At 58.2% G+C, this 16,502-nt stretch overlaps 1 protein-coding gene across 2 annotated transcripts in view; it reads right to left on the bottom strand.

The window, feature by feature from the left end:
- Positions 1-16,502, bottom strand: part of ADAMTS2 (ADAM metallopeptidase with thrombospondin type 1 motif 2) — a 217,682-nt gene that overhangs the window by 70,063 nt on the left and 131,117 nt on the right. For both annotated transcript variants that reach the window (XM_023617040.2, XM_023617041.2), the window contains one exon: positions 1,831-1,914. In XM_023617040.2, the coding sequence (XP_023472808.1) occupies positions 1,831-1,914 (84 nt within the window). The remainder of the gene's footprint in view (positions 1-1,830; positions 1,915-16,502) is intronic.

Genomic DNA, 16,502 nt, shown 5'->3' with positions numbered 1-16,502 from the left:
TTTCTTTTTTTAATTTTCAAAGGAATTGGATTTTTTCAGTTTATACATCTTTCTCCTCCTCCTACTTTTGGGGCACTGAGTCAAGAATCTAGCCTGAATACTTTTTGCTGTATAAAATTCACTGAAATTTTCTTCATGACCTAAAGTACTTTTGCAATTTTTAAGTGTTCTATGATTCCTCAAAAAGAAGGCATATCTTTCTGTAGGGCAAGGAAAAAGTAATATAACTACTAATTTAACTTCAGTATATTCTTCGAAGTTTCTACACCTCTTAAAATGTAATCTGTTAAAGGTCTTGAAAAGGGTATGAAAGACTCCTGCAGTTAGGTTTTTGTCAATTTCTCATCTGTTCTGATGGTCTGCTTAGGCATATTTTATGTTCTCTGTGGGGTGCATAAAGGACCACAACTGATGTGCTTGCTGTGGTCACTTCTGTCACTTTAGAGTGACCTGCTTCCCAGGGGAAGGAGAGTGGGCTCAAGGTCCACTGTTCCTGAAATTTGTCTTGCCAGATGAGTCCTTCATTTCCCTTTTCATACTGTGGGCTTCATAAGTTGTGTGCAGTTTGATTTTATTTTTTGAGACTGAGACTCCCTGTCTTTGAATAAAGGAGTTAACTCTTCACATAATTACCACACCTGATACACCTGATCTTATTGTAATTTGATTTTCTATACACCAAGTGAGGTCAGACCACAGACTCTAGAATTTGGCTGCCAGGGTGAGAAGCCCAACTCCCAAGGAGCCAACTGACCACTCACCTGGCATGCCACTGAATCATGTTAAGCCTCTGCGTCCTTATCTGTGAAGTGAGGATCCTTATCTGTGAAGTGAGGATTGTCACAGCTCTGCCTCCCCGTCTATCCCTGGATTAAGTGGGCTCATGCATGTAAAGTGCTGCCATGCTGCCTGGCAGCACCGGGCCCCTTCCCTTCTCACTGTCTCCCATTGTGGGGCACCCTTCATCTTCCCTTCTCAGGTCACTGCCTCTGGGGGCTTCCTGCCCTGCTACATAGACCTGTGAACAGTGCTAGGAAAGATGGTTCCAGGTTTACAGTGAGAGGAGGAAGGGAGGGCAAGAGAGCCCAGTCAGGGCAGAGGCTGCGCGCATGAGAAGAGGACACGGGTTGAAGACCTGGGCAGGGGTTGAAGCAAGGGGTGTACTAATGACACGTTTCTGCTTTGACGTCTGGGGCCTGCTGACTGTGGAGGGACTCACCAGATAGTCGCCACTCACGAGGGAGTGTGCTTTCAAATGCAAACCACTCAATCCAGAGCCCACCCGCACTACCTCCTGTAGGGGCGCCCCCACCCTGGGCGCTGCCCCCCGCCCTAATCACCCAGGGCCAGGTACCAGACAACCAGGGACAGCCCTGTCTCCCAGAGCCCACAGAAATTATTCAAACCAGACAATCCTAAGCCTGCTTACTCTGCCTCACCGGGTCCACCACAATAAAGCTCTTGCCTGGTGCCCCCTCCTTCTGCCTCCAGACCCACCCAGTGCTGCCCCCTGTGGCCCTGCATGGTGGGATCTGGCAGTCACAAACCATCTCTTCCACGGCAGCCACCTCCTGATCTGTACGCCTCACCACACGAATAACAACAAAACGTACATTTTAAAGCAGGGAGTAGGGGAGCAGGAAAATGGGGGTGGCTCCTAAGTTTCTAGTTGCTTAGAGGACCCACAAGGCGGCTGGGGAGAGGCAGGGGGTTTTGCAGGCACAAACCCTTTCAAAGGAGGCCCGTGCCCCCCTGGAGAGCCCCGTTCGTCCCAGGGTGGGTGCAGGCGCTGGTGCGTCAGGAGGGCACCGGCCCGCGGCGTGCACTCACCTTCCCGTGGCTCAGCAGGATTATCCGCACCAGCACGACATTGATGTGGGCCCCCAGGGAGTCGTCATGATAGATTTCGTTCACCTGAAAAACAACCAGGGAGGAGTCAGCAGGAATCTTAGGCCCAAGGACCAGCCCTGGTTTTGCAAATGGCGTCACCACCCAACCAGCCCCCAGGCAGAAATCTGGGATCCCCAATTCCTTCCTCTTTCCCATACTTTACACCCAGGCATCACCATCAACTTTGAATCCATCCCTTCCTTTCCCTCTGCACCCCCTCCTGCAGCCATCACCCCTGCCAGTGTTACTGCAACCCGCTCCTCAGTGGCCCCCCTGCCAACACAGGCAGTCTCCACCTGGAGCCTGACCTTGGATGGAGACATTGACCTCTAATTCACTCTAGCCTCTGAATGCACGTCGTATTTCCTTCAAGAGTGAACATGGCGACAAACCCCAGCGGCTTGGACAGTGGGGGGACTGCCCCGCGGAAATCTCTCCACAGCTGCTGCAGGTGGCTGTGAAATGTTATCTATGCTCCTCACTCCCAGGAGAAGGGGTCATTTTAGACCCACCACCAGGTCTGATTTCTCACGTGTGAATCAAGAGCAGATATTAGTCTGTCACAAAGGTGCTCGCGTGTTCTGTTCTGATAACTGTAAAAATAACCTTTGTATTTTGATTAGTCTTTTATTCTCACGTATTTTATTTGTTGTATTTAAAAACATTTTCTGAGCAGGTGCTTATGGGCTTCACCAGATATCAAAAGGGTCCACAGCGAAAAGTTGTGAGGAGCCCCCACTCTCCCCGGCATAGCTGGCATGACCTTCCAGAAACCTTGGCCATGTTACCCTGGGCTTCACGCTGACAGAGCCTTCCTTGCCCTTGACCCCAGCCCCACACACTCTCAGGACCCTACGTGAATGGATCCTTGCTTCCACCAGCTTCGTTGGTGAGCAAACCCTACTCCTCCTGGAGGCTCAGCCTTGTGGCCACTTCCTCCGGGAAGCGCCTCCCCAGGCGTGATTTGCTCTTCAGTGAGCCCAGTGTCCACAACTTCTGGAGCTCTCTGTGTTCCCCCTGGACTGTAAGCTGCACAGTTACCTGACTTTTCCCTGCATGGCCCCAGCACCCAGGACACAGCAGCCCACGGCAGGTACTAAGGACACACCCCCACTGGGAGGATCACCCCACTCGTATCATCACTGAGGGCAGAGGCATGAGCTGGCCGTGCAGCCTGCCCTGTGAGCAGACTGAGCTCAGAGGCTACTGACCAGCCCTTTGTGAGGGCAGATCTGGTCAGGCGCGCCTCCCAGGGCCCACTCTGCCATCTCAGGCCAGCGCCATACCCCCGCTGAACCCCAACTTTTAGAATCTCTATCTAAGCAACAGTAATTGATACCTATTAACAGTAGGAAGACCCTTCGGGAAATCTGAGACTTAACAAGGAAAATCAAATCGTGATGGATGGATGGGCAGGCACACAGGACATGTGAGACAAGGCCACTGTCACAGTTGCTGTGTGTAGAGAGCGCACCAATGGGAGGGCCAAGCTGACGTGCATACCAGTCCCTGTGAGGCCACCATCCAGCCCTAAGCTCAGCCCCTGCCAGGAGCTTCCCCCCAGCACACCCACCTTCTCACTATAATCGGGTTCCCCGCCCTGACCTGGCTTTCCTGCAGGGCAGGGGTGACTAAGAGCCCTACAGGAGCACGGATGGCCCCCAGGACTCAGTGCGTGAGTCTGAAGAGGGAGGGTCAGCACCCCGCACCTGCCCCTTGGGTGTCTGCCAGATGCCCGGGGCCCACCTGGTCGCCTGCAGCTGACAGGGTGGAGCCCCAGGAGGCTGTGCCCACTCACCCAGGCCGTGCTGTCCTCTCTGTAAACAAGGATGACAGCGCCCATCTCACAAAGCTTTGCGAGGACTCCACTTCCACACACGCGCCATGGCATGACGTTTGTGAAAGCAGTGACACTGCTCTTCCCACCGCCGGGGAACCATATTCCCCCGCAGCCCCCAGCGGGGTGAGGGGCAGGGGCATACCCAAAATACAGACTGCCTTGCCCAGCTGCGAGGGTCAAGCTAGATTGTTTAGTCCACAGGGACACAATAGCCCTAAAAGCCAGTTTCTCTTAAGAGAGAAAGGGTCTTTGGTCTCCAAAGTATTGCTCTATCTCTCACGAGCAAAACTGGGCCAATCTGGCTCACGGAGTTTAACCGAAAGTCGGGTGCAAAAACACAGAGGGCGGGACCCTGGGAGGGCCAGCTGCAGCTGGAGGGGCAGCAGGGAGGAGAGCAGACAAAGGCTGGGGTCGTGAGGGGCGTGCTTCCCGATGGGATTAGTGCCCTTATAGGAAGAGGCACCAGAGGGCTTGTTCTCGCTCTCCGTCCCTCTCACGTTCGCGCACTCTCTCTGTCGCGTGAGGACAGGGCCGGAAGGTGGCCCTCTGCAAGCCGGGAACAGGGCCTTCACTAGTAACCAGACTGGCGGGCCCCTTGATCTCGGACTTCCAGCCTCCAGACCCCGTGAGAAATAAACGCGTGCTGTTTAACCCCCGCGCCTGCATCATTTTGCTGGAGAAGCCCGAGCTGACATTTAAGACAAGCCTGGAGTCAGAGCTTAACCTCTGACCTGACGATTCCCCCCAAAGGCTTTTGAACAGCAAGCGCCTGAGTACCCCCCACCGGCCGGGGTGCATTCTCCCTCCTATCCTGGGATATGAGAACTAAAGAAAGCTGTGTTTCTCCCCACGTTGGAACTTTGGTGTATAAATGTCCATCCCGCCACACATAACCCCTTGGCCCAGTGACAAGCCCCTCACGGGTTCTCAACGGGAATCCTCCAACGGAGCCCCCTGCCTGGGCTCTAGCTGAGCCTACTATCCCCAGGGGCTGGAACTGTGTGGCTTGGCCTCTGCTTCTCCACGGCCCACGGCAGGCACCCAGCAGACCCAGCAGAGACGTTGACCCCGCTGCACACCAGCCATCATGTTAGCACTGGAGACTCAGCAGCGAACCAGGAGGGAGCCGCTCTTTTTAGGAGGTGGAGAGGGACATCTGGATGTAACAAAACCAGCTCCATGATCTTGACGATGCTGACGAGGCTGCAAGGGAAAGGCAGAGAACCTGGAGGGCACATGAATGGTGAATCTGCCCTGGGGGGATTGGGGAGCCTCCTAAAGAGGCGGCATTTTGTGTCAGAGCTGAGAAAGGAGAGCAAGTTAGCTCAGCAAAGCAGGGATGGTGCTCCCGACGGAACAGCATGTGCAAACATCCTGGGGTCAGAGTCTCAGGAAGGAGGAGGGGGAGTGAGCCCCTGAGTCCAGATCATTCAGGCATTCAGATCCATAGGCTTCCAACTCTACTCAAAGAGCAGTGGGTGACATGGGGCCAAGAGGGGGCACCACCTCTTATGAAGATTATTCGGGCTCCTTACGGAGAGCAGATTGAGGTTTCCACTGCCATGGTCAGGATGTGGGAGTGTGGGGCTCAGATCCGGGACAAGCGGAGAGAAGCGACAGACGTGAGGAGTGACTTGATTGGAACAGGGGGCCCCTCTCACACAACCCTCGGACACCCGGGGCCCGCTCAGCCCCTTCCCTCGCTGACAAACAGAGGCAGTCCATCTTTGCTCTGCACAGGGTTGGGGAGGGAGAAGTGTCCTGGGGTCATCTCTCCAGAAAACGAGGGGCTTGGGGGTCCCTCAACAGCCTGGAGGGGAACGCCACCCCAAAGCCCGTGCTCTGACTGCACGTCTCGGGGCGGTCTGGGAGCCACCTCCAGGGGACCTGCCTGGCACACACCAAGAGGCTCTGAGCCGTGGGCACAGCCCTCTGAGGACAGGAGACCCGGCTTGTTACTCCAAAGGGCTTTGGGCTGAGTTCACAGAATCCTCTCACTTTATGCTCCCAACAGCCCAGTGAGGAGGGGTGGGCAGCCCCACCTGAGTGATGAGGGAGCTGAGGGTGGTCCCCATAGGGAGGAAGGAGACACAGGCAGCACCTCCCCGGCTCCTGGCCCAGACCCTGCCCGTTGGGGCCCACCAGCCTCCTGTGCTCCCGGCCCCACCTCCGGGGCCCAGAGCGGCGGCTCTCATCTCAGGCAGGGGTCCTGTGTCCTCCTTGGGCACTGGGCAGGTCTGACCCTGGCTCCTGATTTGGGACAGGAGGTGACCAGAACCCCAGGAACCCCACACCTAGCACCGAGCCTGTGAGGCAGAGGGGCGAGTGTCCTGCTGGCGGTGGGGGTGAGGCCCCAGGGCCTGGGACGTCAGGTCACTGAGCCAGGCCTCTGGCTGGGGCGGCTCTGTCTTCGGAGCTGCTCATCAGCTGGGCTGGGTGCTCTAACTCTGGCCTCAGAGGCCACCTGGGCCTCCTGGGCTGCTGAGGAGCAAGCCAGGCACATCCGGAGTGCAGCCAGCAGATGGCCAGCGGGGAGGCCAGGACACGGGCCAGGCCAGCGGCCAAGCCTGCTCTTGAGACTCCCCCGCCTGCCCAGTGCGGTGGCCTCCAACTGTGGTGCCTTTCTACCCTTCCACACGGGACGCAGCTCCACACAGTCTACTCCTCTCGGGAGGCAGGGCTGTGAGCCAGGCCATGCCCCGGCTTCGCTCTGTGACACTGGCACCTCTCGGCAGCTGCTGGCCTTCTGGGGAGCCCTTTAGGTGGACTCCCTCAAGGTCAGGCCCCAGCAGCCCCCTCCCAGGGGGCAGGGTCCTGTGTCCCCCTCTCCCCGCTGTGACCAGCTGTCCTGGGCCAGCTCCTTGCTCATTAGCTGGGTGCGGCAGAGACCTCGAACCAGCACCCAGGTTCCCCTCTGGTGTCTGGCTCCCAACCCCACCCTGTGACTTGTCAGGAAGAGAAATGGCAGCATGCAGGGCTGTGGGGCAGGGGAGACGCAGGCGGTGCTGAAGAGGGGCCCACTGTCCTTGTCTTCTGCTGGCCTGTGAAACTGCCAGAGCCCCGAGTCCAGCTGCCTCCGGCTCCCTATGAGATGCGGCTCAGATGCTGTGGTGAGGCCAGAAGCCCAAGGGCCCACCTGGGCATGGGGACCACAGGGCATAACAAGCAAAATTCCCAGTGAAACACTCGAATCCTTAGAGGGACACAGCTACACAATTTCTGCCCAGCAGAGAGCTGACACGTGTGGCAAATCATGACCGAAGACAGAGGCAGCCTCCTAACATCTTCCTCCCATCTCTCCTGCTCGGACCCCTCATCTCCCAGACAGGCAAGCAGGTACAGGGCCTCCAGCGCCTTTCTGTCTCCTGTTCTGCCCACTCCCACATACCACTCTTCATGGTGTCACCACTCAGAGCAGATCTGACCTCCTTCCTCTGCCTGAAACCCTCAATGGCTCCCTAGTGCCTTCAGGAGCAAGCCCTTGGGGCCCTCTCCAAACTCACCCTGCGCGGCTTCTCTGTGCTCTACTTCAGCTCCTCTCCTCCAGGAACCCTCGCTCCTGACAGCTCCACCCTCCCCAAAGTCTGGCTCCCTCTCCAGCTGCTTGTGCAAGGGCTCATGCCTGGAATTCCCTCTTCCCTCTTCCAGCCCCCGAATTCTTGAAATATCTGAAGAGCATTTGAAAAAACAGTCATAGTAATAACTGTGTTTCAAAGGAGGGGGGGGAGTTACTCCCCTGCTTGACCTTCCACTCCCACCCCAGGGCCTTCCCACTGCAAGTGGAATAAAATTGAAGCTCTGTGGCCTCATCTCAGGTCGCCCCAGGCCTTGCTCACTGTGGTCCAGCTGCAGGCCTTGGAGCTCCTTGCACAGGCAGCCCATCCCTACCTCAGGGCCTTGGCACTTGCTGTGCCCTCTGGCTTCTCATGCTCTTCCCCCAGCACAACTGTCCCCTGCTCAAAGCAAGCCCCTAAGGCACCCCCTGACGTAGTTGCTCCCAGACTGGACTATGCACTTGATATGGAGGCACCTCTCCTCCTTGTCACCGCTGTGTGCCCAGCAGTGTCAAGCACACAGTAGATCTCAGTAAAGAGTTTTGAATGAACAAATGAGTGAATAACTTTGGAGCATGGGGAACAAGAGGAAATGGGCAGAATGTGTGACAGCAGCGGGTCCAGGATGCCCCGTAATGACGGAGGCCCCAGCCAGGAGCACAAGTCGTCACTGTCGTCATCGTCGTGGTGTCCCGCCCCGGCCCCCGGCCGCCTCCCCCCTCCCCGGCCTATGCACTGGGGGAAGCTGCTCTGCTCTGTCTATACCTCCAGGGGAAGGGAAGCCGGGACAATGTCCTTGAGCCCTGACTGAGAAATTGATCCTGGAATCTTTAAACCTTGGGGGAAGATGTTTGCAGCACAGCCCTCCTCCGTGCAGAGAGGCCCAGGGCTCTCTCGTTTGGGGAAGTACATTGCAATGCGCCTTTTGCTTTTGCAAAGACGCAGCCAAGTTCCTGTTTGGAATAGACAATAAGGAAGGCCGCAGCTCTGCATGGTAATGTAAAAGTTTGCCTTCTCTGTGGGAGAGTTCCACCCCAGGCCCTGTGGGCCCTGGCAGGTGGCCTGAGGTTACTGGCAGAGGTGACTTTCTCCTCTGCCAGGGTGGGGAGACCAGCCAGGCAAGGGGAGACTGGTGCAGGAGTTGGGGCTTCTCCGGGGGCAGAGCTGCTGGTGGGGCTCTTATCCCTTGTGCCAGCCTTCAGGAGGGCCACCAGCTCGTTCGCGGAGCCGAGCTTTGGCGATTAAGAGGCAGCCTGTGCTGCACCTGGTTGGGGAGCCAGCCAGGCCTGGAGGAGTCTGTAGCGAGGCCTTGGGAGGCAGGCGCACAACCCACTTTGTGGCTTCCCTGGGAACCCCTGAAATAACTGGGCAGGAGGCTGGTCTCCCTGAGGCCCCCGCGGAGGCGCGGAGGAGGGCGTGCCACTGGAAGCTGGGGCAGAGCTCTGCCGGCTTCCTGGAGGATGGTTCCCATCCGTGTGTGTCCCATGATGCGTAAGGGGCTGTGAAAGAGGCCTCATGGTGAGAGCAACCATTCCCTCTGCAGGTCTGGGTCCCCCGCTCTTTCTTCTGCAGATGCTTCCGAGGTGAGGCAACAGCAAACACGCTACTCTGGCCACTGCTCAAAATATCAGACTGTCGTGAAAGGCAAACGGGCAGGAATGGAACCACTCAGGTCAAGCCAATAAAAATGGGAGGCAGAGCCCTCCTGCAGCAGCACACAGAGCACGTCCCCAGCACCCCGCCCCACTCCTCCCACGAGAGTGAAACTGTCCTGGTCCCCAGTGCTGCGCCAGCCCACACTTGGCGGGGCCTGGGGACATCTCTGCAGGTCCCCAGGAGAGGACAGGGCTCCTCCGCTGCAGGCCAGGAGGTCAACATCTGGAACCCAGTGGAGGTTCAACAAATGTTTACTGTGCAAACGCATGGAGACACAAATGCAACAACAGAGCGTCCTTAAAAAATTGTCGTGTTGGTGCTAATCACTCCCCCACTGCTCCTGCAGGCGGCGCGGGGTCCGGCAGGCTGGGCCACCACCCTGCCCTGTGACTCGGGCCTGGTGCTTTGCTTGCTGGGGCCTCAGTTTCCTCATCTGTGGCGTGGAGGTGGTCCTAGTCCTCACCCCTCAGGTGGTTACCAGGACCGCCCTCCACAAGGTGTCTAAAGCATCTAGCAAAATCCCAGGCAGAGCACAGGGTCCGTACAGCCGACTTCAAATGACGGATGGCCACACGCCCTGAGCCGTTTCCCTGGGCCCCCAACCAAGCTGCACGCCCAGGCATTTTCCAGAGCCCACGCTGCTGCTCGCAGGGTGCTTGTGTGTGTGACCTGGGCTTCTCCCTGCCGGCCCTGCCGCACGGGACAGACTGTCTCACCATCGCTCAGGGCCTGACCTTCCCACTCATACCCCACAACTCATCAGAAGGGGACGATGCTGCAGAACAGGAAGCACAGACTCCGCTGAGGCCATAGAGGATGTGGCTGAAGCCACAGGCCAGGGCCCGATGTCCCCCTGAGGCCACTGTTTGGAGGCCACTGACAGGGAAGGAGCAGAGAAGGCAGGGATCTTGATTCCTGCTGGCAGCGGCCCTGGCCCTGGAGAGCCCGCTAACGTCACCCGCCTCCCTGGCACCCCCAGCCCCCAGGGTTGCCTGAGCCCAGAGCCCTGGGGCCAGCTCGGAACCGCATCCAGAAGAAGCCCTGCAGGGAGGGGCCCCTCATGACAAGATCTTGTGGCACGCTCACCTCCCCCACCAGCCTCAGAGCCTGCGGGCACAACCCTACCCCTGTGATGTGAGCTCTGTCACCTGTGTCCAACTGGGCACCATGATGCCATCTGAAAACAATGATTTTTATTGCTCCCGTAAATCATACTCTTCTGTGGCCCTATCACCATTTTGACCCAAGGAAAGAGAGGGGAAATGGCACTTTGAGGAGAGGGTGCCATGGCACTCGGGAAGCCCCCGGGGATGGGAATGGGGGAGGAGTGGGGAGGTGGTTGAGGAGAGGCAGCAAGTCAGACCCAGGATTATGGACCCCCATCCCTGCCACTGTGCCATACACCTTTAGGGTCAAACAGATAGATCCCGGGGTTTGGGCCTACTTCCCACTTGGACCAATGGCAGAAGCAGAACCCACTCCTCATGTGGTGCTCAGTGGGAGGTGAGAAACGGGAGGGCTTGTGTGAGTGAACTAGCCTGGGGAGCAGCCTGGCTCCCAGCCCCAGAGGGGAGCGTATGGGTTCCAGAAGCTCCCATCTTACACTGGTTGGGGTGGGGGGTAGCTGGCTGTGGACTGAGAGAGGCTGCAGAGTGGACAGGTCACCACGGCACTGGACCTTGCCCGGGCAGGGCACCTGAGCAGCCTGGGAAAAGAGCCCGGGCCAGACCTGACACCCCTCACAGGAAAGAAGGCGAGCACTCCGGCTAGCCTCCCCACTGCCGTTAGGGCCCCAGGGGACCCTCGTGATAGGAGGAAGGGAGAGACCCTGCCAAGCAGGTGTTGACCCAGAGGAGACTGAGGAAACCACGGCAGTGCAGACTGTCGCCTGGGGCCCCAGCTCAGGCAGGGGCTCAGGAGGGATGCAGAGTGCCCTGAGGTTCAGAAGCATCAGGGCAGCCCTACTCCATCGTTACAGCTCAAGCCAGGGTCGGCTCTGGGACACGTTCCCCTCCCCTCCCACCCCCCCAACCCCCCCAACTGGGAGCGAAACAAGCCGCCTCCTGAACACAGCAGGAAACGGTTTGTCCCGCCGTGCAGCACACGGGCCCTGCACCACACGACTCTGTCTGAGTCACCGAGCTCCTGTGCAGACCTCTGTCCCAGGTGAGCAGTGCGTTGACCACCTGGGCATAGGCTCGCAACAGGCGCCCCACAGCGTGGAGCAGGGGGAGGCAGGAGCGGGTAGAGGACAGAGCCCAGAACCAAGGGAGAGCAGCAGAGTTCCTGGAGGCACAAGTCCCCGCAGATCATTCCTGGGTCTGCAGGGCCACAGGGAGCCCAAAGGCCCATCTCCTTGCCAGGCTCGGGCAGGGGGCGCAAGAGGACTGCCCTGCCCCACAGCTGGCAGCCCCTGCCTGCCCTGCGCTGTCCTGCACCATGGACGTGCCCGCAGAGCTCAGGCGCTCAGCTAACCGGGTGCCGCTCCCCTCCAGGCTGCCCCTCTGCTGCACCGTCACATCCCGACCCCCTCGTTTGCTCGTCAGACTGCTCACCACTCCCTTGCTCCGCTGGGCCTGTACCTCTGAGAACCCCAGGCTCTTCTTCATCCTTAGCTGCTGCATCCTCAGTGCCTAGAACCCGTTTGGCTCCCAAAGCTTCAAGATCAAGTCCCAGCTGCCCCTATCTGCCTAGTCTGTCCCTCTGAGGCCTCCCTGCCCTGCTCCCCACGCCTGCCCCACACCCCATCTCCCATTCCAGGGACATGCTGTGGGTGTGGCGCCCTCTGCTCGGAATGGCACCCCCACCATTCCACTGGGGAAACACCAACTCTGCAATCAAAACTGGCTCCAGGCTCATCTCCACTGTGTCCTTCCTCCCAGCCAGGCAAAGGGCGCCAGTTGTGCCTGGGGCTGTGAAGGCCTTGTTCCCCTTGCTGTGATAAGGCAGGCAAGCGTGTCCCCAAGACAACCAAGCTGCTCGAGGACACAGTGGGCTGGTTTGGCAGATGTCACGGACGTACCTTGTTGGTCAGCTCTGATCTTCCTAAACCTATGTCCTCCTCTCACGACCTTTCACCTCCCACCCCCTGCAGGGGAGCGCCACCATCCCTGTTTTCCATGGGGGAACTGATGCGCAGAGGGCAGGGGAACCTCACCCCCACAAGTGCAACTGGGAGCTGCTGTGAAGGCTTTGGAAGGCAACTGACAAACCTGCGGAACTTAAGGTGGCCTGTCCCGTGAGCTGGCGGCTTCCACCTCAGCGTCCGTGACAGAGGGACAGCCGGGGTGTCAGGGGGAAGGGACAAGGCCCCTGAAGCTACCGGGACTCCTTCCCATGACAGGTGGGGTCCATTTCTTACGGGAGTCAGTGGGACTGTAGTCCCTTGGTGGGAATTCCTCTACTCACTGACTCCCGCATGGAGAAGACGTAAGCCCCCCGCGCCGGCCTTCGCCAGGCGCTGAACACGCAGCGCCCGGCAAGCAGACTCTCACTCTGACCCTTCCGAGACACAGCGCCAAGGGGCCTGGCAGCAGCAGGACCTCAGGGCCGCTCAACAGCAACTTGGCACAGGGGACAGCCCAGGGGGGCCTGGGCAGGAGTGACCGTCCACACAGGCCCAGACAGGGAGCCGCTCTCTGCTTTTCTGGCTCAGCTGTCACCTCCTGGCTGGCATCTGCACAAGACAAGCTCTGTAGCTATCTCAAGCTGTCACCAAGAAGTGACAATGCCTGACCCTCCTTGTCCATGGGGACTCCAACTCCCGCTTTAACAACCATCAACTCTCCCAGGGAGACCAAGGAAAGGCTGCTCCGAGGCCTCCTGTCAGCTGTCAGCAGAGGGGGGTGGGGGAGAGTAGGGCGGGGAGGGGGGGAGGGGAGATGGGGGCTGGGAGGGGGTGGGAGAGAATGGGGCAGGGAGGAGGGTGGGGGAGAGCGAGGTGGGGTTGCGGTCGGGGAGAAGGGGGTGGGGCTGCTGCAGACTTCAGGGAGGAAGAGGCAGCAGAGGTAAGGACCCCCACGGGGATGTTCTCCACCTGCACCATCCTCACTGGGGAGGGGGTCTACTGTCCACCCCACCCCCACTGGAATGTGAGCTCCATGCAGGCAGGACCCCCAGGCTTGCCCACCACAGCACTCCAGCACCTATGATGGTGGTTGGCACATAATGGGCGTGCTACAGAGCTGAGCACGCACTGAATGAAGGAGCGGGTGGGTGGGTAGCAAATTTTAGAACACAAAGACACGAGAGACGGAGAGGCCAGGGGAAGAGCCAGGAGAGCCACAGAAGCGGATGGAACAGGCAGTCGGAGGCGTGGGCAAGTGATGGGAAGTGCTGAGAGAGGGCCAAAGGGAGGCTAGGCCTCGGGACTTCCTCAGGGGACTGAGCACCTGCTCTTCAGGCCAGAACAGTGGGAAGAGGATGCACACCTCAGCCAGGTAACCGGGGGGGGGGGGGGGGGGGCCCACCTCCTGCAAGTACAGGAATCCCATCTGCCACCCTAGCCACCCATCCAACCTCTCTGAGCCTTGCCGACCTCATCCAGGAAAGGGAACCTCACGGGGCCATTGGGACAACACAGAGACGTCACGTCAGTGCCTCCTGACACAGGGCCGGCATGTGGGAAAACTCAGCCCTCTCAGGCTGCAGGGAGAGGCACTTCTATTAAGAGAAGGCATAAGCCCCAAACTCTGAAGAGAGAGGTTTCTCTTTTTAGAGCCCAAACCAACCTCGTCACTCTCCCGTAATCGTGTGGCAGTGGGTCCCAAGACCCTCAGCCTGGCACAAAAGCTTTGCCAACCTCATCTCCTGCCTCTCCCCCAGCATCCTACACTCCAGTGAGGCCCAACCATGCACTGTGATGAGGTGATGCCACTGGGCCTTTGCACATGCTGTTCCACCACCCACAGCAGCACCAGCACAAGCCAGGCTCTCCTGGTTAACCTCTGCCTCTGTGGAAGCAGCAGCTCAAGGGGTCTTGTCTGAGGCGCTCTTCCCCATGACCCCGCAGTGCTCTGTACTTGTGCGATGAGTGTGTTAACCAGGGTCTAATTACTCGTTCCGTGCCCTGCTCCCCAGCAGCCGAACTTTCTGAACACAGGGACATAACTGTTCACTTCTATATCCCAGTGCTCAGAAAGGGGCCTGACTCAGAGCAGGGGGCCAGAGAGCACTCTGTGAACAACTGCGTGACAGGGACAGCTCACATTCACTGCATGCCATGACCTGCGCTCTGCCAAGCACTCTTCTGGTGTCTCACCCGAGGCAGGCTCGCCCCAGCCCTGGGAGGCGGCACCAGCTGCCCTGTCACAGGACGCAGCAGGGCAGGCAGGCAGGCAGGCACATCCTTGCTGCTGGGCCAGAAGGAGCAGTCCCCTTGCTGTGGCCACACTCGTCCTGCAGTCACGCTCTGATTGACTTGTGCAATGTGAGGTCTTAATTTCAATTTGCTGCTGACATTGAAAAATAATTAGATTTCCCATAAAAGTTGGATTTCCAGCCTCTTAGGGAAAAAAAGAGCTGGCAACAGTGGGCCTGCTTATTCCTACATGACCACAAGGGAGTGGGAGCGAGGAGGGGATCTCCAGGGGTGTGGCCTCTCCTGTCACCCTGGTCCCCTGGGCTCCCCATTGCCCACAGCCATCCACGCCCACCTGTACCCCCAGCCGGCTCCCGTCAGCATCTGAGAGTGCCACCCTCTCCTAAGTGTGGCAGCAGCCTCACACCCCCGCGGCCCTGACAGCGCATCATGGTGGCTTGTCAGGCCGTGCCCTCAGGCCAGCGGACAAGCGTGAGGAGCAGGAGCAGTCTGCTGCAGCCCCCGCCACCAGCAGACCCCAGGGCCTGGGGAGCTGTGGGTGCCCCACGCTCCCGCGTCCACCGTGGCCAGGCCCAGACCCAAACGTAAACCCCGTGCCCAGGAGCCCCGTTTGCTTCCCCTCAACTGAAGGGAACCAAGCTTGAGTGTCCAGTTTCAGAGATGTTTTCCTCTCCCCCAGGAACTGAGGCCAAAGACATGTGAACAGGCCTTGGGCCACGCCCCCCGGCTGGGCTGCAGCTCTGAGGCCAGTTCCCGAGATTCTCCCCCGAGACAGCACAGAGCATTCCTGTCCTGCCGCTGCCTTCCTGCCATCACCATGCGGCCCCAACATTCTTGGAAGTTGGTGAGAAACGAGCCCGTGCCTTGGATTGTTTGCAAACCCTGGCAAGGCTTTGGCAGACCCAGGCCAATTTCTGGATTAAATTAGAAAAGAAAAGAGGAAAAATATCTGAATCCTGGCACAGAGAGAAATCATTCATTCAAGAAAACTTGTTTAAGAACATACTGTACAGAGGATTGTCCCCATTTAGGAGGGGTCAAAGGTTACATCCTTGACTCTGAGAGCGCAGAAGCCCCTGTGGATCCCATGTTCTCCATGGGCCTAAGGAATGCGTCTGCCCTCAGAAGAGGTGCCTTGGGGGCTCAGGAATTCTTCCAGAACATGAGCCGTTAACACAGCTGGGAGAGACAGCTCTGCCTGCCGAAAAATCTGCTCCTCCTGCGCTGCTATTTTAAAATGGTTCTTAGGATCAGATCATTCAACTGCTTTAAGAAGAATCCCCAAAGTGACCTCACAGGCCCACTGAGCTGGCAAGGCTGGGATGAGGGTGAGGGTAGGCTGGGGTCTGAACAGAGAGAGGGTGAAGCTCAGCTCAACCTGAGACAAGGTCCCCACTATGGCCTTCAGGAAAGGGCTGCTCCAGTGCAGGGGCTCAGAGCCCTCAAGGGGGTGAAGGGGAGCTTGTCTCCTGGGGCCACCTCTTACCAGGGACACTCAGGGTGTGTTAACTTGTGCCAAATTCAGGGCAGGGAAGGAACTTTGCCAGGCAGGTAAAAGCCAGGATTAGGACATAGCTGCTTCTGACTCCAAAGCCAGTCTTCACTCTACACCAAGTGCCTCCCTAACACATATACCCAATGCGGTGACACAGTGAGACACAAATGCAAACTTCAGAGTGCTGGGGCCACTGGTCAAGGTCGGCACTGAGCAAGTAGGAGATGTTTTTAGAGCCTGATAGCTAATATTTCTTTAGTGCCAGATAGTGACAATTTTCAGCTTCATGGGCCATACGCTCTCTGTCCCAATTACTCAATTCCACCAGTGTGGCACAAAGGCAGCCACAGACAATTCATAAATGAATGGGCATGGCTCAGTCCCAGTAAAACTTTATTTACAAAAGCAGATGATGGGCTGGATTTGTGCAAAAACAGTGGCACTTTCAGGGGAACACATCACCTCTGTCCTGTGCGCTCTGCGGCCTCTGCCAGGCCTCCTGAGAGTGTGAGTCCCAGGAGCCATGGGGTCACCCTGGGCTGCCTTCGGGGGCAGGCATCGTGCACCTGTCAATGGTCTGCCTTACATCTGCAAGCAGTGCGATGGGCCTAGTAGCTGGTGTAGTTGCTTCTAGGTCTCTGTGGACACCGAGATCCCAAGCCTCTCACCAAGGCCTTTGGTTTCTCAGAGAGGGCGGGACCGCAATCAGGGCTCCAGTGAAACAGTATAAGCCACGTAGGAAGCACC

This window comes from Equus caballus, chromosome 14, assembly GCF_041296265.1.
Source record: "Equus caballus isolate H_3958 breed thoroughbred chromosome 14, TB-T2T, whole genome shotgun sequence".
NCBI classification, from domain to species: Eukaryota; Metazoa; Chordata; class Mammalia; order Perissodactyla; family Equidae; genus Equus; species Equus caballus.
The sequence above is the reverse complement of the archived record's forward strand: the minus strand, read 5'-3'. Positions and strand labels throughout refer to the sequence as shown.